Genomic DNA, 26883 nt, shown 5'->3' with positions numbered 1-26883 from the left:
TTATCAATCCGCATTCAGTGTGCCGCCGCCAACACTATCATTGTGCATCCACCACCTAAAGAGGCATAAAGAAGCATCGCGGATTTAAATAATTAATTTATGGAAGTTAGCCATGGGGAAGGCGTTCCATTTGGCAGAAAAATTGCAGTGCTTGCTTTGTGTCGCATAAGTGCACTTCCTGCGGGTGATAGAGTCACTCAAGCGGCAACGGTCTAATTAGTGTCGCATGTAGGAGCAGTCATAGTTGATATACCCAAAATGGTCAAACCGCTTCTGCTCACTGACTAGCCAGAGTCACTGCAATTATTAATAATTACTGTGGCTAGTCAGTGAGAGGAAGTTGTTTGTCCGGTTGGGTAAAATCAAGACCGACGGGTCAATTAGCAGTTGTGAAACGACACCAGCGAGGATTGTGTACGGGATGGGAGCAGTCTGTCTCGATTTTTACCCAACCGGCCAAACCGCTTTCGCTCACTGACTAGCGATAGTAATTATTAATAATTACACTGACTCTGGCTAGTCCGTAGCGGGAGCGGTTTGACCAGTTTTGGTAAATCAACTATGACTGCTCCTACATGCGACACTAATTAGACCGTTGCCGATTGAGTGACTTGATCACCCGCAGGAACTGCACTTATGCGACACAAAGCAAGCACTGCAATTTTTCTGCCAAATAGAACGCCTTCCCCATGGCTAACTTCCATAAATAGATTATTTAAATCCGCGAGGTTTCTCTATGCCTCTTAGGTGGTGGATGCACAATGATAGTGTTGCCGGCGGCATACTGAATGCGGGTTGATAAAGTATCCGATATGTTTGGAAAGGGGTGCATTCTAGTCTGTGTGTCCCGTGTGCCGTCGTCGTCAGCATTGTATATAGAGAAACGATGGCGAGCACTGGCAAAATGTCAACGCTGTTACACACAATTTTTGGTTGAAAGTGCTTCTTCAATAAATTATTTCGCAATACTTATGCGGAACTTTTGAAAGGAAAGTTCTTTGAAGTTTTAGGCATACCATTATAAGTTACTGCTAAATAGAAAAGTGGCCCTTCATCTTTGTACCTTCGAAACATTGGTAGCAACAACATGAAAATGTTATACATAACTATAAAGCCATTCAGCATCTCAGAAAGGGCGAATAATATAACAGAGAGGACTCTGAATTCACCAAAATCAGTATTTGCATTTAAGGCTTAGATTGTATTATCTCCCAATGGCGTTTTTTAGGTTGTACAACTGTTAACGTGTTTTTGACGAGCCTAGCGTGTCTTTGAATTGTTAATGTTAGCGCCATTACGTACTCGACTTTTAACTGTGGATCATTTACAGATTTGCTAAGGTAGCCGTTAAGCTTCACAAATAGAAAAAAATTGGATATCGGGATAAAGCCCCCGCACATGCCACTTCAAGTTGGATGAATTTTGTAATACAGACAGTGTGGCCACTCAGTATTTCCGAGGTTCTTGTCCGGCAAGTTCGTGGCTCTGTAATGAATCTTAAGCCGGACAGCATAGAAGGCCACCAGCGAAGACTACGTTATCGCAAACACGCACACACACACACACCATATATATGAACTGTATTGACATACAAAGCGGAATGGGCACATAGGCGCACAAACGGACTACACGCGTACAAACACTCAGGGTCCCACGATAATGGACTAAGTTTAAAAAAAATTGGCTCCACTGCACGCTGTGAAGGTGGTTGACTGAAAAGCTGTAAACGCCACCCACAACTATTACCCACGCGACATACCGAACGCCGCAATGAACACAGAAAGAAAGTGGAGAGAAGCGTCTGGGGAAGTGTGAGGAGGGTGCGGCACACACGGCTAAGGCATCATCTCTATCACTACCTGCGCCTCTTGTTTCATGCGTCCCTGCCAAGGAGCGCCCTCATCCACCCTTCCCCTCTCCATACGCTGGTCAGTTCGCTGGTAGTACAATACACCTAGACGCCGTTATCATACACTATGCGGTTTGCAATTCACATGAGGAGGTGGACGGGTAAGAACAACTTTATTCGACTGAAGAGCTTGAAGGTCAGCAAGGTCCTTTCTACCGAACTTCATTGGTTCTACCCGCCGTCCTCGCCCCTTCGGTCAGCCATAATGACCTATTCGGGTCAGAGGAGGCATGCTCACTCTCCCACTCCTCGTAAGGACTGGACATTTGTTTAAAGTCTGGGTTATTCTGAAATTCCCAGACCAAATGATATATATATAGTGCGTTGGCCGCAGTAATTACACAGAGCGTACAGGGTGTGGTGTGGATGGCATGTATTCTCGTGGGGTGTGGTAAGCTGTTTGTTTGTAGACGGCGGAAGGTCACTTCTTGTTCTTTGGACAGTGAGTCAACTCATGGCGGGTAAGTGCATCGGGATAGCTTGTAGTGTAGCCTTGTGTCGCTGAAAGTAGTGAAAGGGTGATCCATCACGGAGCTCCAGGGCCTCATGGATTCTGGTGGATGTCCCAGACGGCACGGCAGCCCGGAATAAGCATTTTTCGCTAAGCAGATCGACTTCTACGATTGGGTTTGTTCTGCTGGCGAAAATGTGGCGCGTGTATATCCTCTTGATCAGCATGATGGCAGATTTTGAGCGCATTCACCAAAGCTAAACAAGCGGGCTGTTTGGCAATGCAACCTGACACAAAAGACGCGATCCCAATCAAATTGACCAGAGTGACGCACGCGCAACACGTAGCTTGACAGCAGCTGCCCGGTCGTCATCCTAAGACGGCGCCCGGTTTCCGAAACATCGCGAGAATGCACGGGCTGCTTGATTTCCGGGAATAACAAATGAGATGGCGCATAAATTATTGATAGGTTTCTTTTGTAGGGATTCTGGGCTAACCTACATTGCTTTTTTTAAACTTCTTCCCACCATGGGCGTACGACAAGCTGCTTGGGAGTAAGTAATGATGGTACAGGCTCGAGTCTGCGCAATGGCGATTGCGATCGCTGTCTCTTCTGCTTCAAGTTATGTACTGCTTTAGACTTATTCCCGTGATGAGGGCAGTGGAGGCTCCGATAACTGTAGTTTTGGTGTTCGCGTGCGCGTAGTCCGCTGCATCAGTGTACACCGTTGTCGTATATTCTCCGTATAGTTTTCTGGACGGCTTAGGCTCTGGCTCGCCTTCTCTATTCATGGTGTTGAGGATTTATGTTCTGTGGACGTGGTGGTACTCGCAGCAGGGACCGAATGTCCAATGGGATGTCTGACGTCCTTTCGATGGTTTGTAGAAGTGCGTAGCCTAGGCGTTGGAGTACGTGGCGTCCAGAGGTGGTAATGGCTAGCCGTCTTCGCTTCGCGGTGAGGTGGGCTTCAGGCAGTTCTGGAGCGTTATGTAGTCCACGTGCTTGCAGTCGAGTTGTTTATGTACTTGTGGGAAAAGCTAGGGCTTGTTTGTACCCTTTTCTGATAATTGTGCTTATATTCTACTTTTCTCGCACCTCAAAGATGGTGTAGGGGGCGACATAGGTGATTCGAGAAACAATGAACTCTTCGATCAAACGTAGCATGCTTTGCTCGTTCATGCCGTGGTTCTGATTCGCAATCCTTCGGAGCATCCTAATTATTTGCACGGTGGTTGCTTCTAGCTTTTGAATCAGCTGGTTGTTTTTGCAATTTTTTAAATGCAGAGCATTTCTTTAACTCATGATGTCACCCGGCGTTGTCGGCGTTGGCGTGCCTCGGCGTCCGCAACAGCCGTTCCAGGTGCGCCCTCTCCCCCACTCCGCCTCACCTGCTCTCCACTGCTCCTCGCGTGTTCTCTGCGTGCTCGGATCGCGTTCAGCAACAGGTGGGGCGTGCATGCGTCGTAGTTTGGCGCGGGAGCAACAGCAGTTGTGGCGTGATCGTGACGTAGTCGTGACGTGGTCGTGGCGCGGTCGTGGCGCGGTCGTGCCGTGATGGGGCGGTTCTCCGCGTTCGCTCTCGCTGTCAATTTCTTTCAAACCAGATAAAATCGGGTATGTGCACCCCCCGAAAATGCTCTGCATTTGACCGTGCCCCTCGCGAGGGGGATGTTTTTAGACTTGCTTTCCGCTGGGCCTTCGCAGTTCACCTTTCGACACATGCTGCTTAATTTTTTGATAGGTCATGCACAATGTCTTAATTGCGTCCATGGCTGTGTCCATGGCTGGTCCATGGCTATGTCGCATCGCCTCTTTTGCTCGAGTAAGAGCTCGGATTTTTGGGGGGTGCAGGTTAGTCCACCACCTTTTGCACAGGTCTGAACTACATTGGCGGCCTGTTGGAGGCGGTCCTTCAATATTCCTGCCGATGCTTTGTTGATCTATAATGTGTACTTCACACGAAGGCTCCGCATGACCGCAGGTTGTAGACCTGCCTCTGTGCTCGTAGAGTGCACCGGCTGTCTCCTTGTGACCTCGTCTTCGCGTTGCTTAGTCGGTAGGACGACGGGCTGTTGCAATGTTACTGTATTCGGGTCTAGGTTCGACTGCTGGCGGTGCCAGTAATTTATCTCCTTTGCTTGCAAAAGTTTTCTCTTGACGGCAACGCTCGCGAAAAAACCCTTGTAGGGTAGACTTATATTGCTTTGCAGCAAAAACCACCACTCATACTTTTGCGATGATAGTAGATGCGAGTCGGTCTTGAAGTGATGAATGGGAGAGGCACTTCTCTGTAGTCGATGATGTGTAGGGACGGGCCAACGAAGTAGGCAACCGCAGTTATTTGATGAAGGGCTGCCCAACTAGCCAGGAACGAGATGGGGGCCGATGGCTTGCGGCGGGAGGGGAGAGGTTGGACCTGGTCCGCAGACACACGTCGGTGGCATCGCCCTGCGCTACCGGAACACCGTTCACTCATCGGGCGCACCGGCTTCTCGCGGTAGTGTCGGAGACCTTTGTCGGGCCTACACCTCGGCGAATAGCCATCCTCTAATTTGCAGCCATTTCATGTTCGTTTTAACGCATTCATTTCAAGCCTGCTCGGGCGGGCTGAAAGCAAACGCTACGGTGATGACCCAGCACGAGCAAGGAATGCCATGCTGGTCAGAGCTTCGCAAAAGCAACTAGGCCACGGTTTATGTGAATGGGAACGGGATATTTTAAACGAACAAAACTCAAAACTATGCCACAGGGTGTCAGACCTTTTCCTTTCAGTATTCTTTCACACCTTAGCGTGCATCATATTTTATTATTATATCAAAATTAATTAACAAAAAAGACTGGGCTGAGGGTTATATATATGCGTTGATATCAAAAATTGGAAGAATATGTTTGTTGAAATATCCAGTTGCAATAAAAAAATAAACGTAATTGTATTACGACTTTTGTAAAAGAAAAAAAAATAATTTGCGGCTACGACCACAAAACCACCCCTGGTCCCTATCATTGCATGTATTAAGCGAACTAACGCCACCTGTGACAGCCCTGTCTCACCCTGAATTTTGCTCTACAGCAAACCAATCCGGCAGAGTAGCCTGGACTAAGCTTGCAAGTTAGAAAATAGACAATTTCGCTTGAGTAATCGCTTATGAGTGCAACCAGCGTTTCGAACTTGGCTCCGAGTTCAACGTTTGCGCAAATAAAATGGTTCGAAAAAATGACCGTGTTTCTGTTCTTTTTGTTGCAAATGTCGACAAAAGCCGATATCCATTGTCGACATTGGCCAACTAAATGCCTCCCTTCACTTTCCCGCTCAACTCTCCTGCCGTTACTCTGCCATCGCGCTCATTGCAAAGTAAGAAAGATAGCTTTGCTCAAGTCGATTTACATTTACCGCGTTCTACTCCTACAAGCTAAATGCCTCGATGCCAGCGCTGCCTTAGGGCGGAGACACGCGTGAATCGAGGCGCCCTACTTCAGCGTTTATAGAACCCCGTTGACATACTGCACGTGCGTTCCAAGCAGATTTTGGAACCTTTCGTAACTGTTGCTGCTTAATTTCTTAAATTGCCGCCAGGAGCTATAGTTGCGCGGGCGATGGCGGAGTGAATTTTCTTTCTGCAGTGGATGTAGTATTGCATTTCGCAAAAATCAAGCATATATGATTTTTTCCTAAATAAACACTGCAAATATCACTTACGAATGAATCTGTTGTCTTATATTAGCTTAATGCCTTGTTCTTGTTCAAATTGGTGACAAGTATGAACATTACACCGGACCTAGACGTTTAGATTTGGCTGCGAGTACATAAGACTATTCCGCAGACCTTGTATAACTTTTGCCGGGTGGCTGAATCGAGTCACAGGCAGACAGGCAGACAAACCAAACTTTTTGGGTTTGAGTAGCTCATGAAAGAATACCGTCTTTAAAACAACCCCTCGTAATTGGACTCCGATGTGTACCTCAGTTATATTTCTCTAGCGACAAATTCCCTGCTATAAAGCGCGATACTTTGGCGACTCGTACTAAAGGAATTCAAGTGCAAAAGATGTGTTTGAAAGGGCCAATAAGTAGTAGCTAGATTGACCTGGAGAGGCGAAAATGGTATTGCCGGCAACACCTTGTGGGACAACAGTCTCTTTTACTTGAAATATAATTTAAAATTAAACAAGCTGAATAGAAGCTAAGACACAAATATTCTGTTGAATACAAAAACGCTTCAGTATCCTCACGAGACTCTTGTTCACGGCACCCATGTAGGGCACAAACGTGTTCAAATTCCGTAGCATAGTTTGGTCGCAATTGCAATTGCGTGTTGTTACTTGCCACTCCCCGACATGGCAATTTAATTTCGGTGTTCCGTTTTTACCAAGTTTTTTGAAACAACCTGCGAAGTAACGCTGATAACACAAACCTAGAAAGCATGCACTGATGACTGAAACGTTCGTCTTGCAGGTGCCTTCACGCTGCCGGCTTCGGTGGAAGCTGTAGCCTTCATGAATACGTCATTCGCTCCCAGACATTACCCCGACATTGAGGTCTGCCTCCAAACCATTTCTGGAGCTAGCGTCGAAGGAGAACGATTTTTCCAGGACTTGGGCATAAGAAAGGAAGTAAGTTGAAGACGTTATTGATCGACTGTGTTATGACAGCCCGTAACCGGCTACTATGTATCGTGTCAAAACTACTGGCATGTAAAGAAAAGAAAAAAAGTTTGAATCCTTTCTCTTTTGGAGCAAGTTCTTCAGAGCAAACATTACAACATTTGTTTATTTATGTTTACAATATTTAGCTTTCAAAGGTTTCAAGTATATACGCAAAGATTGGCGGTAACCGTCCAAACTGATTTACATTATGTCGGCCACCATGTATGGGAGCAGTACGTCCTGACTTTCACTCACATGTCCAAACCGCTTCAACTAACCTATTTGCCGAAGTCGCTATCAACATTGTGCATAGACTACCTACTCAGTGAGCGGACGCTCACTGGCACATTTTCAATAGATTAGAGTGACTCTGGATTGTCATTGAGAAGACGAGGTGTAATCGTCCATACCGATGTCTCGCGAAATACGGGCGCCATGACGCAGCTCTTTTTACACTGTTGTCTTCATTTCCCGGAGAGCCCAAATTATCTCGGAAATTAGTTCACTCATTTTGAATGCAAAGTTTTACTAATTTTGTCGAGCGGTTGCGCCGGCACTGAAGATTAAACCTTCTCTTGACCACAGCTGCGACGTATATTTCCAAACGCATCACTTGACTACCCGGGCCAAGCTCCACCGGCAACCACGTTCGCTGCCACGCGACGCCTACGCCACTGCTGAATAGGCGCATTCTCTCTCCCCAGCTAGGTTGCCGCCTGGCGACGTGGCTTGCTGCGTGCATGCTGGCTTGGCCATGGATGAGAGCGGAGGCGGACAGCCTTATCTTCTCTGAAAGTTCGCTGGAGTTGGAGGCTCTAATCCTCCGTAGGCAAGCGGCGTGTGACCACCCCTCGGATACCGGAATTCCAAGCGCGCGAGGCAAGAGTCCGTGATTGTGGCGGAGTGAGCCATTCGGCTCTGACGACGCAATTAGTGGTATTACAACCGTACACAAAGCCAGGCATTGAAAATAAGTATAATAATTACAGCTAAATCAAAAGATAGTCAAGTGACTTAACAAGGCTCAGCGAAGATTTCGCTTTGCATATCCAGGGTTAGCTGGGCTAAGCCGCAGCCATTTTTAAAGTAATCGCTTAGTGTTAAAATTGACGAAAAAAGTAGTTGCCATGAAATGGAAATGAACTGAATCTCTTGTAGCGAGGCTCCGTAGAAAAGTAAAGCGAGGAGTTCTAATAGTGCTTCAAAACCTGGTCTGCACCCACGACGCAACGTTCATGTTTCGAAATAGTGCACTGCTGAAGAAATATTCCTATTTCACGGAAACAAGTAATTTAAAGTAAGTAAATTTACAAGCTCGTTTTGCATGCATAAACTGCAACCTGGAATTCAAAGGCTTTTAAATCACCATAGCTACAGAGATACAACAGGCGTACTTGGAAAAAAGTCCGCATTGTTATTGGTAGCATTATTAATTTGCGGTTCACGCTTGTTCCTAAATAGGGTGCCTGTTTTCTGTTCACTATGAAGAATAGCGGTTATTGAGTTATAAAACAGCGCCTGATCTGCCAGGTTATCCGCCAAAACTTGTCTTTGTTAATTCAAGACAACTGCAGCAAATACAATAAAAATTTATATAACAACGAAACGTTGTTTGTTTTGCATAATGATAACAGACTTATTTATTCGCATTCGCTACGCTGCCCGGATAACCATAGTACTTTGAAGAAGGCATAAGCGACTTTACAAATACATCGGACCTTGCACCCTTATAATTTATCGTTCAACCTAAGGGTGCCGTGAGCCAGCAGCGAAAATGTTGGACTTCTCCTCTGTGCAAGGCGAAACGAACACGCACTAGTGGCTCGGGTTAATAGTAGCGCAAAAAGAGCTCTGTCGGGTGCCGGTGGTCCATTCTCAAACAGTTGTACAAACGCTGAAAGATGGCATTTAGACAACGAGCCTCTGAGTAGTGCGTCAAAGTAACTGGTTTCAGCAACAAAATAAAAACAAAAAAGCAGTATTTCCAAGTTGAAAACCACTTTGTTGCAACATAAAATGTTTTGCATTAGCGGATTAGTAGTGCATTTTTCAGTTGTGTTTTAGTGAAAGTGATTTGGTAGCGCTCTAAATTAGGCTTAGTGGAACGAAAGTGGTAACCAACTGCTTTGAAGCCCCATTTTTTTGTGAAAATGTTCGTCTATGAGCAGTTTCGTATATAAGCTGCTTCAAGTTATTGTGTGTTTAACAAATTGTTCCTTAAAACAAATTACTATAGGGCTGTCGCAATAAGCCTAGATGATTTAGGTCGGCCAATCATAATAAAACGTGGAAATGCACAACTTTGAACTTTTAAGCATCTATTGAGTGTCCTCTGTTGCTGTACGTCCCGTTACTATACCAAGAGTCCTGCTGTACCCAAAAGCTTCGCCGGCAAAACAAATTTTTCAAGGGGGAATATAAGGAGTTTAAAATTTAAGAATAAACGCCTTGGGGTTTTGAAGAACACTACTGTCACAAAGCCGCGTGTACACGGTACAGAGATGCACTGCGCTGCTTTGTAGTGAACGTCACCCCTATACGAAGGTACCTTGCCAAAAAACACATTTTTTGAAGTGCTAGGACATTTTGTAAAATGAGTAGTAAAACCGCAAATATCTTCTATAAAGCGTTCCAGACCAAAACTGCCTTTAAGTGTTTTTACTTCCAAGAAAGACACATTTTTAAAAGGCAATACTATTTCAGGGTTAATACAAGAAGTCTGATATGAATCAAGAAGGCCTAGAACGTATAAATACATACGTATATATATAGGGCTGAATGTATTCGCGTAGACCACCATACAACCAGACCATCTAAAGCAGGTTCACAAATCTTTAAGTATGCCGTATTAACGAAACATTTTTAAGAGGCAATCGATACAGCCATTTGTGAAAATAGGAAGGCCATTCAGTGTTTCCACATTTCTATTTTAAAGACGATAGTCATGTCTTGCCTGCCGGAATGCCATAATTTTGGACTGTCTGTTTTTTACAATAGTTTATTCCAGCATTTGCAGAAAACATTACACTAAAACCCAAGATACAAAACAATCACGTAGAAGGCTCACATGTATATACCGACACTTAAGATGGTCAGCACAATCACGTTATTTATGTACAGCAAATGGAATGCCATAGTGCGACTGTAAAAGGACACGCATAGATGTAAACAAAATGAACGGGAATATATGTTAGAAAAGCGGGTCATCTACGCCACTGTTTTGAACGTTAGGGCTGCCCACCCTTCCTCCACAGAAACAAAACCAGACGACCACTGTCTGAGGAGCTCCGCCGCTCTAGGAAGTAAAGCTCATTTGACAGCGTGGCAAGGCATAAGCAGAAGGAAGTCTCTTAGCCTTCAACCCGGCATCCGGGCTAATTGTGACTCATGCGGCATATTCTCCCCTGGCCAGCCGGGGGAAACATTACTACGTTGTTGTTGCCCTAGCAACGCCACCGCCAGGGTGGCCTTGAAGGCGTTATAATTGCCATGGCAACAATGCGAGGGCGTGCAGGTGCGTGGGAGAGAGGCCTGGCATAAGAGAGGCCTGGCATAGCCTTGGCCTGGCATAAGTTCACATCGCATGCGCCTTACAATAGGCCACAAAGCCCGACGACGGTTACCACTCGCGACTCATGGGCAGCCTTTTCGCCACGACGCAAAAGCAACCGTCAATATGAGCAGGCGCGTGTCAGGGAAACCCCGCGAGATCCAGGTATTCAGTGGCGAGTAGGAGTTGCCACAGTGACAATAACTGGATAGAGGGCGCTCGGCTACGGCGCACGGTAATACATTTTTAAGAAAACAAAACGCACATAAAAGTACCAAAGATTACACCCGAAAGCGAATCACCACTCAAAGTTGTGCCAAATGTGTATAACTGTGAGAATTAACATTTCTAAAGAACACAAAAAAAGAGTCCGCACGAAAGGTTAACAACATTGAGGTGCTGTCTGCACTGCGTTGTGAGTTTTAGCGGCGATGCGAGGCGACGCGTTGGGGGACTACGATGATGTCATCGCTAGGGACGGAACGTCGGCGAGGGAGATGCACCGCTGTGCTCGTAGAAAATGGTCTGCTCGGTACCTGCTGGCGATTGGGCGCCCCGGAGGAGAGGGCGGGAGCACTGCCGGTCGACGACGGGAAGCAGGCAACGGGTCCTCTTTAAGAGCGGTGCACGCCAACGTTGCGCGCCTCCCCGAGTCAGGGATCGCCCGTCGGCGCCAGCATGTCTAGTCGCCAGGAAGAGCCTTCTAGAGTTCCGGTGCCAAAAACCCGATGAGCTCCCAGTCTTCTGCACGGACGTCGCACTCCTCAAGCCTGCTCGGCTCACTCCTCCCGGCGTTTTCCTTCGTTTTAGCCTGGTCTCTCCAGCTCCATGTTTGTGGCCTCTTCCCACTGGCCTCCGTCATTCTCTCGTACACACTAAGAAAAAAAGGAGTCCCTGTGACCCTCTTTGGGGGGTATTTACTTGCCACAGATTTGACTCTTCATCGACCCCTTTCGCAGAGTCACGCTACTCTTATTGAAAGGGGGTCACACGGACCCCGTCGCAGTAGTCACAGTAGAATATGGGTGACTACCTCCTTAGAGTCAGCACTGACTGCCACGAAAGAAAAAAGAGAGTCACGGGACCCCTGCCTGATGATCATCGCGACCCTGTAACAAGAGTTGTGAGGACGCCCCCTTTTAAAGAGTCCCGTGATGCTTATGGCGACAGAGTCGTGGAAGTGTATGGGTGACCTTCCCAGAGATGGTCAGTAATACTGCTGGTGGAATCATTGCAGTATACGTGCAAGTGCAATTTTAGCCCACATGCATGCAGCTTCATGAGCAGTTTCATACAAGTATAGCAAAGCAAACCAAAAGTATTTGAAAATTATTTTATTAAAGACGAAAGTGATACACATTTGAATGAAAAGCCAGCTTAGGGTATCACAGCTGTTTTAAACCACAAAATAACCAGCAAATAGCCTAAAAATACAGATACACTAAGCATGTTTTACTGCTTGCTATGGCTTGTCACAACGCAGGTTTGCTAGACTAACAGGCATGATATTAAATCACAAAAACAAGTTTTGTGTTAACCAGCTTTGCATACCTGCTGGTGCAAGGTTAAACTGGTGTGGAAATAAATTGCAATAATTTTTAAAGGCTTCTTTCCTTGTTGCTGTTTTTCTAAGGCAGACTTCTTACACAAGTCCATGAAGTCAATCCAGAAATCTTCACAAGCCGTGCACAAGCGTTGCAAGGTGTCCTCGGGTCCTGGCGTCTCGGACCAGGCCTTGTCTCGGACCTGCCAGAAATATCAATGAAAAGAAATTGAACGATAAGACAAAAGCAAAATGAAATTGTAGCCAGCACAGTAAAATCATCAACAACAGGCTAACTGCCCAGTGCCTGACAAAAGAGAGGGCGAGGAGCACACCTCTTTCCATTACATTTCCTTGCTTCACCATTTGGCTTTTGTTATGAAATGTTTTGTATGAGGGAACATATGTATAATGTATGAAGTCACATATGGACACCCCAGAAATGCAAAGGCTTCAAAAATTATTGCATCCATAAAGAGGATCTGAAAGCTCCAGGGAGGGAGACTAAGAATTTATGAGTGCAAAAGGCTGCTACTCCCCCCTTTTGATGGTATGAAAATATCTATGTAAAGCTTAAAGGCAGCACGAGTAACAAAGCAGTAAGTGAACTGAGACACCTGTTGCACAAAGGGCATGCTCCACACTGCAAAACACTGGAGGGGTACAAAGTCTCACTCAAACTGTTAGTAAAAAGCATGAGGCAAGTTGGTACATAGTTCTTAAAAAGTCGAGTCCATAGCACATGACAAAGAAGATGATAGGACAAGCACTTGCTTGCAACTAAGTTTATTGAGTGCATCGTCTAAAATGACACCCTTTAATAGTGGGCCGCACAATGGTAACAAAGGAATCATAGTGAAGTTTCTAAATATTCAAGCTCATTGCAATACAGGTTCACTGTGCTCCTGTTTTTTATGTAATAAACATCTAAAAGCTCCCAAATCAGTGCTTTAGCTTCTTTGCAGAAGTCAAACTTGGCCCAAGAAAGGCTTGTACTTGCATGATTCGCAATGAGTGGGTACATGCAAAACGCCAAGGGACAAATTGGATACATCGACTTTCCAGATGGGAACGACACATCATAGATTCCCCCCATTCCCTGGGCAAAAACCGCTGGGTGTGCTGCTTGTTGCGCTTTTCTTTTGCTTTTAGGCTTGATAGCAATTTGCCTGAACCTTCTATCTACGCTTCACTGATTAACTTTGACGCTTTTTTAAAGTTATTCAATACGCTGACTATATTTTCTACTCTGCATGCAATGTCTGCACCCCGTTTCGTTTTTTCCTTCAACAGTTTTTAGCTTAAGTGAAAGCATGAAGCACTAAATAATGCTTACAGTTGTAGTTATCTAGATCAGACTTATTACTGATGGAAAAGAAACCTACGTTGTCAGTACAAAGGGCACCACTGCCTTGTTACGTGCCTCGGTTTCTTCATGTTTTTAGTGGCCACAAGAAAAAATTTTAAACCACTTGTCTATTTGAATTATTGTCAACGCGTTTAGTTTCTGTACCCTGATTTTTTAACTTCTCATATAATTAAATTTGGCACAAAACTTGTTCCAAAGTTTCTAATTCCCTGGATGGGCTTTTCTGCACGAGTTGTGAGCGATGCAGTAAAGCTGACACTACAGCCTTGATGGGACATGCCACAATAATTAGTTTCCCTATCCCAATTTATTGACTTTGGATGTCCAATTTTTTGTTCTCGAACTTCTCATGCACTAGAGGGGCTTCTCTGCACAAATTCAGTCATGCAGTAAAGCTGACACCAGCGTTGATTTCAACTCTTTTGTTACCGCAGAAAATTGACCAGTTTTTAGGGCTCTAAGAAAACATTTCTTTTTGCTAAATGTGTTGGTTAGGCACATAGTGCAGTGGCAAAAATGCGGATGATTCAACGCCCTTGCTAGCACTAGTTGTGTAATGTTTGCATAAATAATGATCGCAAAAAAAAAAAAAAAAAAAAAACCCAAATCAAAATTTTGTCAACGTAAAGAAAAATGAAAAAAAAAAGTTTTGTATAACAAACCACCAATAGTGGAAAAAATTTAGAATAGGCTTTTGAAGGTTTACATTAAAAAATCCTGTCCAAGAAAAAATTCATTAGTGAAAATTAATTTGTCCCCGTGGTGCCCCCGTGGTGCTTGCACGCATGGTGCCCGCGTCTCGTGGTGAAGCCGAACATTCATTCCAAAATACACAATTTTGGATGGTTCTCTGAAATGGTTTGATATTATTAGGGGTCCAACTTAGTCCCCACGTGATGTAAAAACATCTTATTAAGGACTACAGCAAGCACCAGATTCACGGCAAGCAAGAGATGCCAAAAAATCCACTTGGAATTTAAAACCAATCTCAGTGGTGCATTTTTGTTGACATTCTGATCATCCCTTATCTACCAGAACTTCCACTTGCGGTTTATTGTCGTCTTCTGACTCGCTATGGTAGCCCTGCTTGCAGGAATAACTTGCGATGCACTAGAATTGTGCCCAGCAAGCTTTCGCACGGCGAAAAGAGTGCTGCCTAACATTTTCAAAAAGGCACCATATCAAACCTTTTGGAGACTGCCAGAATAGACAGTCGCAGTAAGAAGCAACACTAGACCTCCAAAAATAGCCTCGTACTAACAAAACTGGCCAGTGAACAGCTGGCAGTGTTCAAGGCTGATTGGAAATCTCTACTTGTCTGAGCTGATATCCGATGACTTGGTGTTATTTTTTGAGTTTCAGCTGGAGCTGTTATCGCAAAAGTAGGGCATGAGTGAAGCGATATCACAAAAGGCGTTCTTTTTTCGAGGAATAGTAGAGGGCGACGGGGGTGCTATGGCCAATCGGCTTGAAGTTGGGTAACTGCGTAGTAGCACGAAATATTAGGTTTGCAACACACAAACAGAATGAAAACTGCTTGATTCGCGGCCGCGGCGGCCGCTTTTCTGATGGAGGCGAAAAGCAAAAACGCCCGTGTGTACGAGATTTCGGCGCACGTTAAAGATCCCCAAGGGGGTCAAAATTAATCCGGAGCCCTCCACTACGGCGCGCCTCATCGCCTGCGTTGCGTCGGCGCGTTAAACCCTACAATCAATCAATCAGAATGAAAACTGCTGGAAAGTGGCTCAAAATGCCAGGTCCACTTGATACACATGCGGGGAACCTTCAGAAATAAGCTTTCACAAAATAAAACGACCCTTTCTTTGAACCAAAGCTCAGTAGTGGAAAGCTGGTGTCATTTCCAGGTAATTATCATCTGTCACTGCCATCGGATTGCAAAACTGGCAAAATGATTTGGTATTTGGCTTGCTGGAAGACTTTTGGTCAAGAAAATTCCATGGTAATGCAGCATGACCACGAGTCGCATGCTTTTTTATCAAGCGCAGCAGCAACGCTCCCTTCTGAGAAACATACACACTTCACCTTGCAAAAAACTGCCGAAAATCTCAAGGTTGCCTAAACGTGTAGTGTCTAGACTAACCACCGTGGTACATGAGAAACAACTACAACATCACAAAATCGGCAATATAAAGCACCGATCACCGATCATCAATGCTGTATATTCCTGATATCCATGTTGTCATTTCTCTTGCAACTAACGCATCCCACTGGTTAGTCTAGGCACTGCAGTTTTAGAATCAGTTCTAATTTTCCTGCTCTGGCTACACTGAAATTTCTGACGGTGTTTTTGAGGGTTGAGCAGCATGTGTTGTTTCGATAGGTGCCATGGCTGCTGCGCTATACAAAAAAGGATGTCACTTGTGGTTACGCTGCATTACCATTAGATTTTTTGATCAAATGGCTCACAGAAGTCAAGTATCAAATGATGTCGTCAGCTTTGCAAACCGACTGCGTTTAAAGGTGAGAACTACCAGAAAATGACACCAGGTATGCACTAGTGAGCTTTGGTTTAGAGGACGGGTAGCTTTTTTTCAGTCAAAGTATTCGTGGATGTCTCCGCATGTCTGACAAGTGCACTTAGCATTTTCAGCCCTTTTCCTGTCATTTGTTTCATTTCTGCATTGCGCAATTTATATTTGGCACTACTAGACAGAGAACTTCAACCCGATTTGCCTTAACGCCTTCGTTGCCCACTACTTTTCCTCAAAAAAAGCATGCCGTTTGTGATTTCACTTCACCCATGCCTTACTTGTGCAATAAGAGTTCCAGTTGAAAGTCAATTGATAACCTCAAGTCATCGGACATCAGTTAAGGCAAGGAGAGAGAGCTTAAAATTGGCTTCAGTTTTGATTCTGTACGAGGATATTTTCGGAGGTCTAGAGTTGCTCCTCAGTAGAACTACATATTCTGACAGTCTGCCACAAGTTTGGTATTGTTTGTTTTCTAAAATGTTAGGTGGAGGTGCAATGCAGGAGGCTCATAGAGCTGAACGCCTTTTTCATTTGTCACGCAGCAGTTACTCGGGGATAGCTAGCTGGGCACTGCTCCAGTGCATCGCACCTCATTCCTGAAAGCAGGGTTAGAAAAGTGAGCCAGAAGATTATAACAACCAGCAAGTGAAAGCTTCAACAGGTGCATGATAGTAAACTGATAGTGAACGAGTTTTGTTTTCAGCCCCAAGCAGTTTTTGTCCTATCCCGAATTTTTACCTTACCATTAATGCGATGTCAACCATTGACAAGATGTTTCTACATCATGTGGGGACAAATAGTGCCTCTAATAATGCCAAACCACCCGATTTTTTTCAGTAAACTATCCGAAATTGCATATTTTGAAACAGAGGTAGGGCTTCACTGCAGAACGAGGGCACCACACATGGTAACATGTTTTTCATATCTGACAAATTGTACTGGGCAACTAAACTTTTTTCCAAGATTAGTTTTTTATGTTTGGCAAAAATTATACTCCAAACTTTTTAAACTATTTGCGAACTGATATACACAACTTATCCATATTTGCAACGTTTGGCCAAAAACTGATTTTGTTAATCTGCGAATCTGCTCTTGTTGGAAAGGGCATCGAATAATCTGCATTTAGAGCTGATGCAGAATGTGCCTAATCAATATGTTTACACAAAAATGTTTTGTTAGACCCCAAAAATTGGTAGACTTTCTGCGATAAAAAGAAAGTTACCGCCCTGTCTGCGTGCCATATTCCGAAGTCTATTTTTAGCAGATATCAGCGTCAATGCCAGAAGTAGTGTACTTAGCGAGCATCGCAATGCATACGGCAGCTTCTGGATTTTCGGGCCGTCTCGAGCGTTTTGATGTTCGGGACAGGTTTTAGTAGTAGGAAGCATCACTTCGTTCACAGAAAAAGAATTACCTTTAAACTCTAGCTTTAATCAGCTGTCATGAGACAAATTCAACCAAGCTATTTTTCTTAGAAAACTGTTACTAAAGACAACTGTTTTTCTAGTGGCTCATTTTATTCATGACTACGTTGGCTGAAGTTGTTGAAATTGCAACTGTGTGAGAGCTTTTTATGAGTTGAATATGGGAGCCTTAACCTAATTGCTTGTAGTATTAGCACGACTAGGCCGATCTGGAAGACCATTTCGTGAGAAACGAGCGTTATCACTGCCAAAATAGCTTAAAAATACAAAACCCACCCACACATGAAGATATTCATTGATGCCAGGGTCCGTATGGGAAATTTAGGAGGTGTGTCACGGTGTCACAGTGGTGGCGTGGTTATCAGACCAGGTAGTTGTTTTGAAGGTTGGTAGCTAGTAGCTCACAATATGCCTTTTTTGTCTGCTTCTTCGGGTTTTTTTTTTTTGGAAGATTATTCGGAGCGAGATTATAGAGAAATCGATAGATGATTTTTGAAGACTGGGAACGATTCCAAGAAACTTAAGCAATTTCGCTGACACAACCGTTTTTCTAAAAATTCTAAAACCACACAAAGAAGCAACACTCAGTTTTTCCAAAGCTCCTGCGAAGTGATTTCATTAAAAGTAATTACTGCTGTACTTACCAGTGCTTCTCTGAAGGCTTCGACACCACTTCGAAACAGGCCGCAGGACAGTGTATCCACCCCTCTTGCATCTAATGATAAAAAAAAATACATATCACTGACATGGAATTTAATAAGATATGGGGGACCAACAAAAGAGTATAGAGGAGGCCATAAGGAAAAATATCCACAGGGCTCCAGCTTAACAAATGCAATGTGGTAATTGCTACGTTCCTCATATTTTCACGGTGTATTAACAATTGCTTTATTATCAGGGTCTCTACTTCCGCACTACTTTCATTTAGCAGTATTAGAAGTGGAACTGGATTACAAGTTTGTGAAAAACGCGGAATTGCTGTAAACACACAGATGACAACGTCAGCACTGTTTCTGCAGCAAGCAAGCAATAACACATGCAGTAAAGGGTCCATAAAGACTGAATACAGCTTTGTTTAGTTTGAAAGAACTAGCTTTTCAGTACTCACTCGGCTCCCTTCCAAGCCCGAAATACATTAGTCAGAAATACGCAAGCAACACAGAATATTTTCAAATTTCTCACTGAGGCTTTGGCATGAGAGACGCAATATGGGCTAGCACTAAAAAATGTCGACAGACAAGAGTCTTCTGCCGGCCCTGCTACATTAGAGTGGCGCTTCTCCACCACGTCCTCTTAGGTGTTTTCCTAGCATTTTCTGGGCATGTGTTCGCTTCTAAACTTCACTTCACATCAGACTACTGCCCTGGTCAATGAAGGGAGGAAAACTGCTTCTTCCTGTGTTGTGGCCCACAAAAATGATTAAACATATCAGATGTGCAATATACATAGCAAAAGTTGCCGCAAGTGAAGACAGAAGCCGCACCGCACATAGTGAACTCCGTCTGGAACTTCTATCTAGCCTGATAATTTTACTTAGATTTTGTTTCGACGGTAGGCCATATTTGGCCCCTCGCACCAATTTGAGCCCTCCGGGAAGGCGTTGTTGCACTGTTCCCTTCAAGTTTCCATTCTTCTATTGCTCCCTTTGTCAATTTCTGCTCTTAAGGCTGACCAGCCCTCCTTTTCTTCTGTCCCCTATTTTACCCTACCCCAGTCTCCTTTGCCTTTGTGCTATCGAGAATAACTGGTTTGCATGTTTTCATTTATGTTGGTTACATTGCTCACAAAACCGGAGGGTGGAAAAAAAACTTTTCCGAACTAGTGTTTGCCGTGCTCGGCATTATTTTAGTGTAATATTGCCTTGAGGAAGCTTTGTCCACTGATCAAATCTGTCTGAATATTCAAATCCTGGTTAAGGTTTCTACAGCTGTTGTATGAAGGTTTCGACGTATTCATAGTATTTCAGGATTCCTTCACCTGCTTTTCTCAACGGAATTGGCGGTGGCCAATTTTTGGGCCAGAACGTTTCGCGTGGAATGACCCATTAGTATTATGAAGCTTTGGTTTTTTTATGTGAAGCCTTTGGTGCGTAAACAAAAAGCACAAAACTGACACAACCTCTCTGGGAATAAAAAAGAAGTGACACCAAGGTTCAATTTTTAACAATTTTCACAGCATTTTAACATCCAAAGATGCCTTCGTGCAATAACAGTAGCTAACCGTTATTTGGAATTAATTTGAAATCAACAATATTTATGCGATCTCTAGGAGAGCAAATGGTGGTTACGAGCTGAACTGAAAGAACTTAGATAGAGACAAGTGTAATACAAACCTCCAAAAAGGCAAAGTACGCCGTGAGCATGGACATCCACAGGACTTGAGGATTAAGAGCAGCCATACCTGATAGAGCCAAAGGTGAAGGCAAAAAGTAAGGGCAGGAGCAGTTGCAACAAATGACAATTTTACACAGACGTCAACCGCACAAGCAATTCGAAGTCTCAAGGGCCAGTCGAAAGCAGGCACAAGCAAATTTTATATCCCCTGAAACCTACTACAAACCCGCATAACCTCACACAGCCATGTCGATGAAAATCTGTAGCCCTGCAAGATTTTACCTGCGGTTATGACATGTTTCAAATGCTGAGTCTTTCCATGCCAAACAGCCAAGTGTATGGTGCTTGACACTCTAACCTTTCGGGAAAAATTAATTGTTGATGCGAAGATTCTCTTGGCCTTGCAGGAGTGTGACACGTTCACACGGAACTCGGGAGAAAGGGAACAGAATGAGTTACAATGGTGAACGGTGAAAGGGAAACTTAGCACCAAACAAGGACACAAGGGTCAACGTGCAGCCCACGAAATCCAGTTCAAGCGAAGAGAAAAACGGAAATGCTCTCACCAACACGAGAAGCCCCATTCAGCGATGTGTGCCACGGGTCATCGTTGGTCCAGGTTGCAGCAGAGCATTGGCCCCCGAATGCATGTACTGCTCGGACAAAGCAGCACAGGCAGCACCACGCCCTGCGTGGCAGGTGTGGTGATCCATCCTGGGCCGTGGCCACCAACTGCGGCCAGGTGTAGAACCGAGCCCGGTTGTCTGCAAGCCAACTCGCTCGTCTGGAACCTCTGGTACACAGAATCCGCAGGCCCATCTCCAGTCCTGGTTAGCTCACCAGCTTCAGAGTCCTCTGGTTCCGCGATCGGCCTCCACCCGAACCTTGTTCCTTGCTTGAGCACCTCCTCCTTAATTAATGTAGACAAGCTGATGTGTTTATGGCTCTGAAATACAGTACATGCAAAATATAACGAGAGGGAAGATGAAGACTTGGTTGCTGGCTAGTTGAAAGACTGCGCAAAAGATGAGGGTGACAGGAAGAGCGCTGAAGCATGTCTACTTGTGCAACACTGGTCTGCACGCTGGAGTAATGCCCAAGTGACAACATGTCTGGCAGACAATAATGATGCAAACAGGTGACTCACTAAATACAGAAAGTACACTCCGAGTGTGTGATCAGGACATGTAATATTTTGCACAGCTTTATGTCGGGCTAATTGGTGTAAGCTTTTGAAGGAAAATTGCTCTTGTTACGATCACAGAGACGGGCACAAGAAAAACGTCCGCTTTCACGAGAAGATGGCGCCGTCTACTCGTGAAATTGTACGTAATTTTCTTGTGTCCGTCTATGTGATCATAAAAAGCACAACCTACCTTCAAAAGAATATTTAGCATGCTCCAGGCTTCTTTTGATGCCTATATTAAAGGATTCATTTTGCATTGGGGCCTATTTTCTTTACCTGCAAATATCGCGCGAACGTGACAATACATGCCAATATGCCATTCATAATGGCTTTTCCCCATAAAAAGGACACTAAACGGTCCCAACAAGTTTGCCTATACGGGCAGACCAGTGTTAAAAATGACGCTGCACCAAAGGGTTCAAAACGATTTACACCCCCCATGTACTGTTTTTTTTTTGTAGTTCGGTTTGTTATTTCACGAAACGTCAAAGAAGAAAACTACAGAATAAAAAGGGAACACTTGACACACTTTTGAATAGCCTGCCATTGCAAACTAGCGCCGTGTATTACAGAATTGTACCGCTCCGCCCAACGGTCAAATGGTTTTCTGCGACCGACGGTGCAAAAAGCAGCCGTTAGCGAACACAACAGTAGAGCTAGAGACAAGCTTGACGTGGGCTAATGGACGAGGGCAAAAGGAGGGTGTGCTGAAGAATACGGACGGCACGAACAAGTTAGCACAGGCGCCTCGTAGGCGCTGTAAAATACCCCTCCTCCCCACACACACACCCCGAGACTTAATTCCCTGCGAGGCCACATGTCCGCCTTTCACCTCCAATTTCCACGTATATGAATTCTGTGCCCCTGTGAACTCTACGTGAACTCAAAGACGGGCTTCGTCATTAGCTCGTGAAGCTTGGCAACGTCAGGCGTTGTGGAACTGCCGTACTCGCTCGCTGGCGCGCGGCCCGAACTCTCTCTCCGTGTCCTGCATTTGCATACTATTTTCTCCCCCTTGCACATTGCAAATTCTCATCTGTTTAACTACATTTCCTGCGTCCTCACCTCTTGCCAACTTTTTTTTCCCGACAACGCCGCCAGCACACGGTCAACGCGTACGCTGTAGGGGCGCGTTGGCGAGCGAGTACGGCCACAGAACAGGGAGTACGGCAGTTTCACGACGCATATCGCGGCCCGCAGACCGCGAGCAGCCGCGAGGAAGGGCGGTCGCGGCGGCGGCAGCCGGTCTCGCGAGCGCGATAGCTTAGAACCACGGCCGCTGGATGAAAGGCGCACTGACGTGCGGCCTGCCGCGTGCCTCCAAAGCGGCGTGAGTGCGCCTAGAGCCAAATACTGCCACCGCGGCGCCACCGTTCCGGGACGGGTTGCGGCGAGCGGCGGCCCGCGGGACGCCGGCTTTCGGGCCGCTTATTTCGAAGTGTGGGCTTATCATTGGCGTTCCACGCTCCACTTAAGGCATCTACCACCACTAATGTTACGCCTGTTAAAAGACAAACACGATTAGCGGGTGCCGAGCTTAATTTGGTCAAGATGGAAGTTAAATTCCGTTCGAAGCAGCAGCATTACGCGTCGATAGTGTGCCTTCTGTCTCGCATTGCTGTGTCGTTGTGTCTTACATCGCCCGGCATGCTCTTTGTAACCTACGCCCGGCAGAAATTTACGTTTTGTCTGCAAGCTGCGACTGCAGAGAATATATTAATATTTCGGACAAACAGAAACAATGTTTTTGTGACGGCGCTTGTTATTTATGAGTGCCAACACTTCTCAATGTTTAAGACGTAACCAACTTTTATGTAGGTTTTTCCTCGTGCACGAAATAAAACACCACAATTCGTATTAATCTCACGGTACATATGACTTGATTACACGTTTAGTTATGAAGTAATACTACTATCACAAGATGACAGCCCTTTTTTATTTTGACAATATATATATACAGCTGAATGAAAAGCGATTCCAGATTCTACCTGATATTATTACTTGTTCCCTGTAGCCTCGAAAAAAATTAAGCAGAGCACATGTGATGTGCGGGTCCACAAAAAACTTTGAAAAAATATTTGGCGAGCTCGTCAGGCTAAATTTTTGCGCAGACACATAAGAAAAAAGCGAAATTGTACAGAAAATCTAAAAATTGCCTAATAATGCGTAAGCATTCAAACACCGTTTTTCCATTTCACATTTTATTCTTTTCTTTGCTATTTTAAACTAACAATCTACGTCTTGAATATCATAATTCTAACTGCGTGAATTACCCATTTTTTGTGCAGATATACAAGGCATTACACTTCTTGCATTACGTAGAGATTATGCTTGGGCACTCAAAAAAGAAAGCTTACGTAATAATAACGCATGTGAAAATTTTCCTACGCTACGAAAATTGATTCGAATTGAAGCGCAGTATGTTCAAAGAGCAAAACATCGCAACGTCTTTAGATCTAACCGCGCTAATTTGAGCACATACGTGTGCTGCTCCAGGAGCCCGACCGTTAGCTTCAGGGATAAATGCATATGGGTTTGAATCGGCGATGAAATAATGGAGGAAATTCACCTAGCGCTAGCTCTCATCGCAAAGTTTGAAAAATGCTCAGCAGCTAGGAGAGTGGACCGCACGCACTGTCTCTTGAACACAGCACGGTGCATTTACTTTTTTTCTATACAACCTCTGTCATTAATTTTTTCAGTAGCGCGTTTAAAGGCATTGTCGTGCCTGCGAAAATGAAACAACCCAAATCTCTATGCGTGCAAGACATGATCGAGCCAGTATAAGAGTATCAAAAGACACGCATAGCAAAATGTCTAGTCTTTTCAAATCCTTTTTCAACCATCGTATCGCGTGTCCTCGTTTTATGAGGTGCGCATTCCGCCCGGCTAACATTTTTTTTTTTTCAAAGAAGTGTCTTTAAGGCAAGCTTTAATCTGTCGCCGGCAAATGTTCATCGCTCTCCCGTGTGTCGACACCGCGTTTCCCAAGAAAAGGTGACATTTTTGAAATTTCGGACGAATAAATTCCCACCATATACCTGCCGCTTTAACTGTAACTAATTAACTTGCGGCTTTAAACTGTGCAACGAGGTTTACGTGCTGTGTGTGAGACGTTAACGTTTTCAGACAAAGCTAACCGGTAGTTATTATCTTTTTGTTGAATATTATCTTTTTTAACAATGTTGTCGAATATGGGGAATCTATTTAGATTTGTTAGATTGAAAATGTATTGCCTATATCTCATTCAACAATTATTTTAACTTCTGGCTGCTTGGTCACGGCCGGGTGGTTGGATCGAGCGACAGACTAGCAGGCAAACATACATACGGACAGACAGTTTTCGCGTTTGAGCAGCCCAGGAATGACAAAATCTTTTAAAACCCGTGCGCTGGCTGTCTCTCAGTCGGCGCAAGCGCTCGCCTACGGGGACCGCCCCGCTCCGTCCCGAAACCAGTCCCCGAACGCTAGCGCCACGAGGGAGTGAAGCGGCGGCAAACGTAAACACCGCCACTCACGCCCTCGCCCGTTGAAATCCGGGCGACGCGGCAGGCCGCACCTTGCGTGCGCTCTCATCCAGCGGCCGTGTTAGAACAGTCTCAAATAGGGAGGAGGGGGCGAAGGAGAGATTTCACAATGCTTACGAGGCGCCAGGCAGCAAGCAAACAAGCACAGCATATGCAACTTTTTCGGCATGTGTCCGGAAAGCTAACCGAGACAACTATTTCACTTGGTATTATTAGCAGGGACAGTACTCACGTGAAAAAACACGATGACACAGCCTTTGTTCCGGCTTCGCATTCAACCGTAGCACGCCGTCGACTTGCCGAACTGAAGAACTCTAGTAGACGATTTCAGGCGGTGCGCAATGAATTCCGCACAGCAAATTTCATACCGGTGTCACGCCGTTTCCATCCCGCAGCGGTTTTGATACGCGAATTCGACAAAAATGCGTCAACTCGCCCCGCTGCCTTCGCGCCACTCACTGGCTTACTCTACTTGGCTCGCAGTGGATTCTATTGATTCGCGTTGTCTAAAATATTTGCATTTGTATTCTTGTTATTGAGTTTTAAAGCAAACGCTAGACAAAATAAATCTGGTTCTGGCAGCAACTTTTTATATATGTACGTTTTACGTAATGTACAGAAGTTTTTATAAAACGAACGCAAATCAGTCACGTGACTACTTGGCGGCTTTTTTAAACGCACTAAAAGAGGCAACGCTCGCACACAGGTTCAAATATATAATAATTGTGAGCAACATGCATTAATCATTTAAATAAAAAGATTGTCGCAATATGAAGTAGTTTTTATTGAATAAAAGCAACTACAAGTAAGGATTTGAATGACTAACACTTGAATTTTGCTTTTTGGTCGGGCAGCTTGGTGTAAGTTTACACGACATCTGAACCCAGAGCTCTGTACGCGCGCAAGTGCGATGCCTTACATCGATATGTACATAATGTACAAAATTACTAGTGGCACATGAAGCAGTGAACATACTGCTTTTAATTGGTAAAACGCGAATGAGAATAACATCTGCAGTAAAGTAGGCTTTGTTGCACGACAACGAAGCTTTGCAAGAAAGCAGGCACGCAACATCGTGCATAGAGAGGCTGAATTGTAGAGCGGCAGAATTGTGGCGCAAAAGCTAGTTACGTACACGCCACACGTCCTGATATTCTCCCGCCTATTTTGTAGGGTTCCTGAGAAGGCCATTTAGTTGCGTAGCAAAAATATATATTTGGAAGCATAGTTTTATTCGTGTTCTTATTCGCAGAGCGTTATCCGGTGCACAGTTGGCAATGTTTTTAACGTAAAAAATAGACCACCCATTTAAATCATATACAGAAGCAATGTCAATCATACTTTCTGCTTATTTCATCAACATTGAACAGCATTGCAGTAAAGACTTTAATTCGTATATATTAAGTATATTGTGTTATTGTTACATGTGGTTTCTATGCAATGTTAAAATATTTGCTAGTCTTTGCGCACTTTAGCATTTCCATTCGCCCAGAGTTACCGACAATTGTAAGAACAAAATAATTTGGCTACCACAGGTATGGTATGTATTGTAGATGATTGATTGCTTTCTGATACGACATATTCAAAAATATTGTTAAAGTGAACCTCTCTATGCCCACTCATGGCGCTTTTACGGCTGTACGCACTGCAGGAAAGCCAGCTTTATCAAATGGGAGGGCTTACGGTGGTGATGATGATGATAAACTCAGCGCAGGAAAGCCAACTTTAAACAATGGGAGGGCAAATTGTGGTGTCGTTGATAAAACGCGAAGTAGGAAAGCCAACTTTACAAATTTGGAGGGCACATATTGAAAAAGAATAATAAGAAGACGAAGAGGAGCAGGATGAAAAAGGCGAAGCTTTCTCCGATACAAATGAAAAGTCCACACTCCTATCCGCCAAAGTCCAAATCAATGACAACACTGAGCTAACCGAAGCAGCATATTCAGATGACCCAATTACACTCTAAAAATCATAATCACCCATTAGCTTACTCAGCACTTTGCATTGTGTACTTTGCGTTTGTATCGTAGAAAGCTTGGCGTTTCAACCTTGTGTGTTCCATAAACAGCGTTAGATTTTTTATGCTTTACAGTCCTAGATAATCAAATTTTGTACCGTTTGCGCAGAAGCGGACAAAGTCACGGGACACACACCTGTGTGCCCTTACTTTTCATGTTTTTGTATCTGCGCCACTAAATCTTGCAATACGGTAGCAACAAACCTAAGTATCACTGTGGAAATTCAATCAGTCAATAAATATATGCTAAAAATGCTGTTGACCCGTGACTCCCATTGCAAAGTGCAAGGGTCCCGTGACCCCTCCCTGTTTTAAAGAGGGTCGTGGAGCGTAAAAGAGAGTCTTAGTAGAGTCTAAGGGAGTCATTGCAGCGACGACTCCCTTTGGACTCTCTTTTTTTTTAGAGTGGGCTTGCCCCTTGTTTCTCGTCGACGC

At 44.6% G+C, this 26883-nt stretch overlaps 2 protein-coding genes across 4 annotated transcripts in view; one reads left to right on the top strand and one right to left on the bottom strand.

The window, feature by feature from the left end:
- Positions 1–26883, top strand: part of LOC144165793 (glucose dehydrogenase [FAD, quinone]-like) — a 105482-nt gene that overhangs the window by 60410 nt on the left and 18189 nt on the right. Inside the window, exon 8 of the mRNA XM_077695568.1 lies at positions 6814–6971. Within this exon, the coding sequence (XP_077551694.1) occupies positions 6814–6971 (158 nt within the window). The remainder of the gene's footprint in view (positions 1–6813; positions 6972–26883) is intronic.
- Positions 11874–25033, bottom strand: LOC144165794 (uncharacterized). 3 transcript variants are annotated; one of them, XM_077695570.1, is made up of 5 exons: positions 24661–25033; positions 20282–20625; positions 19715–19782; positions 18027–18097; positions 11874–12300 (listed from the first exon to the last, which is right to left on the bottom strand). In XM_077695570.1, the coding sequence occupies exons 2-5, from the start codon at positions 20532–20534 to the stop codon at positions 12183–12185; spliced, it is 510 nt and encodes a 169-aa protein (XP_077551696.1). In that variant the 5' UTR covers positions 20535–20625; positions 24661–25033; the 3' UTR covers positions 11874–12182. The 3 variants fall into 3 exon arrangements, with proteins under 3 accessions (XP_077551696.1, XP_077551697.1, XP_077551695.1); XM_077695571.1 differs by having other exon boundaries at positions 18027–18090; positions 20282–20661; positions 24661–25019; XM_077695569.1 differs by having other exon boundaries at positions 20282–20661; positions 24661–25017.

The sequence above is a fragment of the Haemaphysalis longicornis genome, unplaced genomic scaffold (genome assembly GCF_048455015.1).
Source record: "Haemaphysalis longicornis isolate Haplotype H1 unplaced genomic scaffold, Haemaphysalis longicornis Haplotype H1 scaffold_15, whole genome shotgun sequence".
NCBI lineage: Eukaryota > Metazoa > Arthropoda > Arachnida > Ixodida > Ixodidae > Haemaphysalis > Haemaphysalis longicornis.
This window is presented reverse-complemented; position numbering and strand designations above follow the sequence as displayed.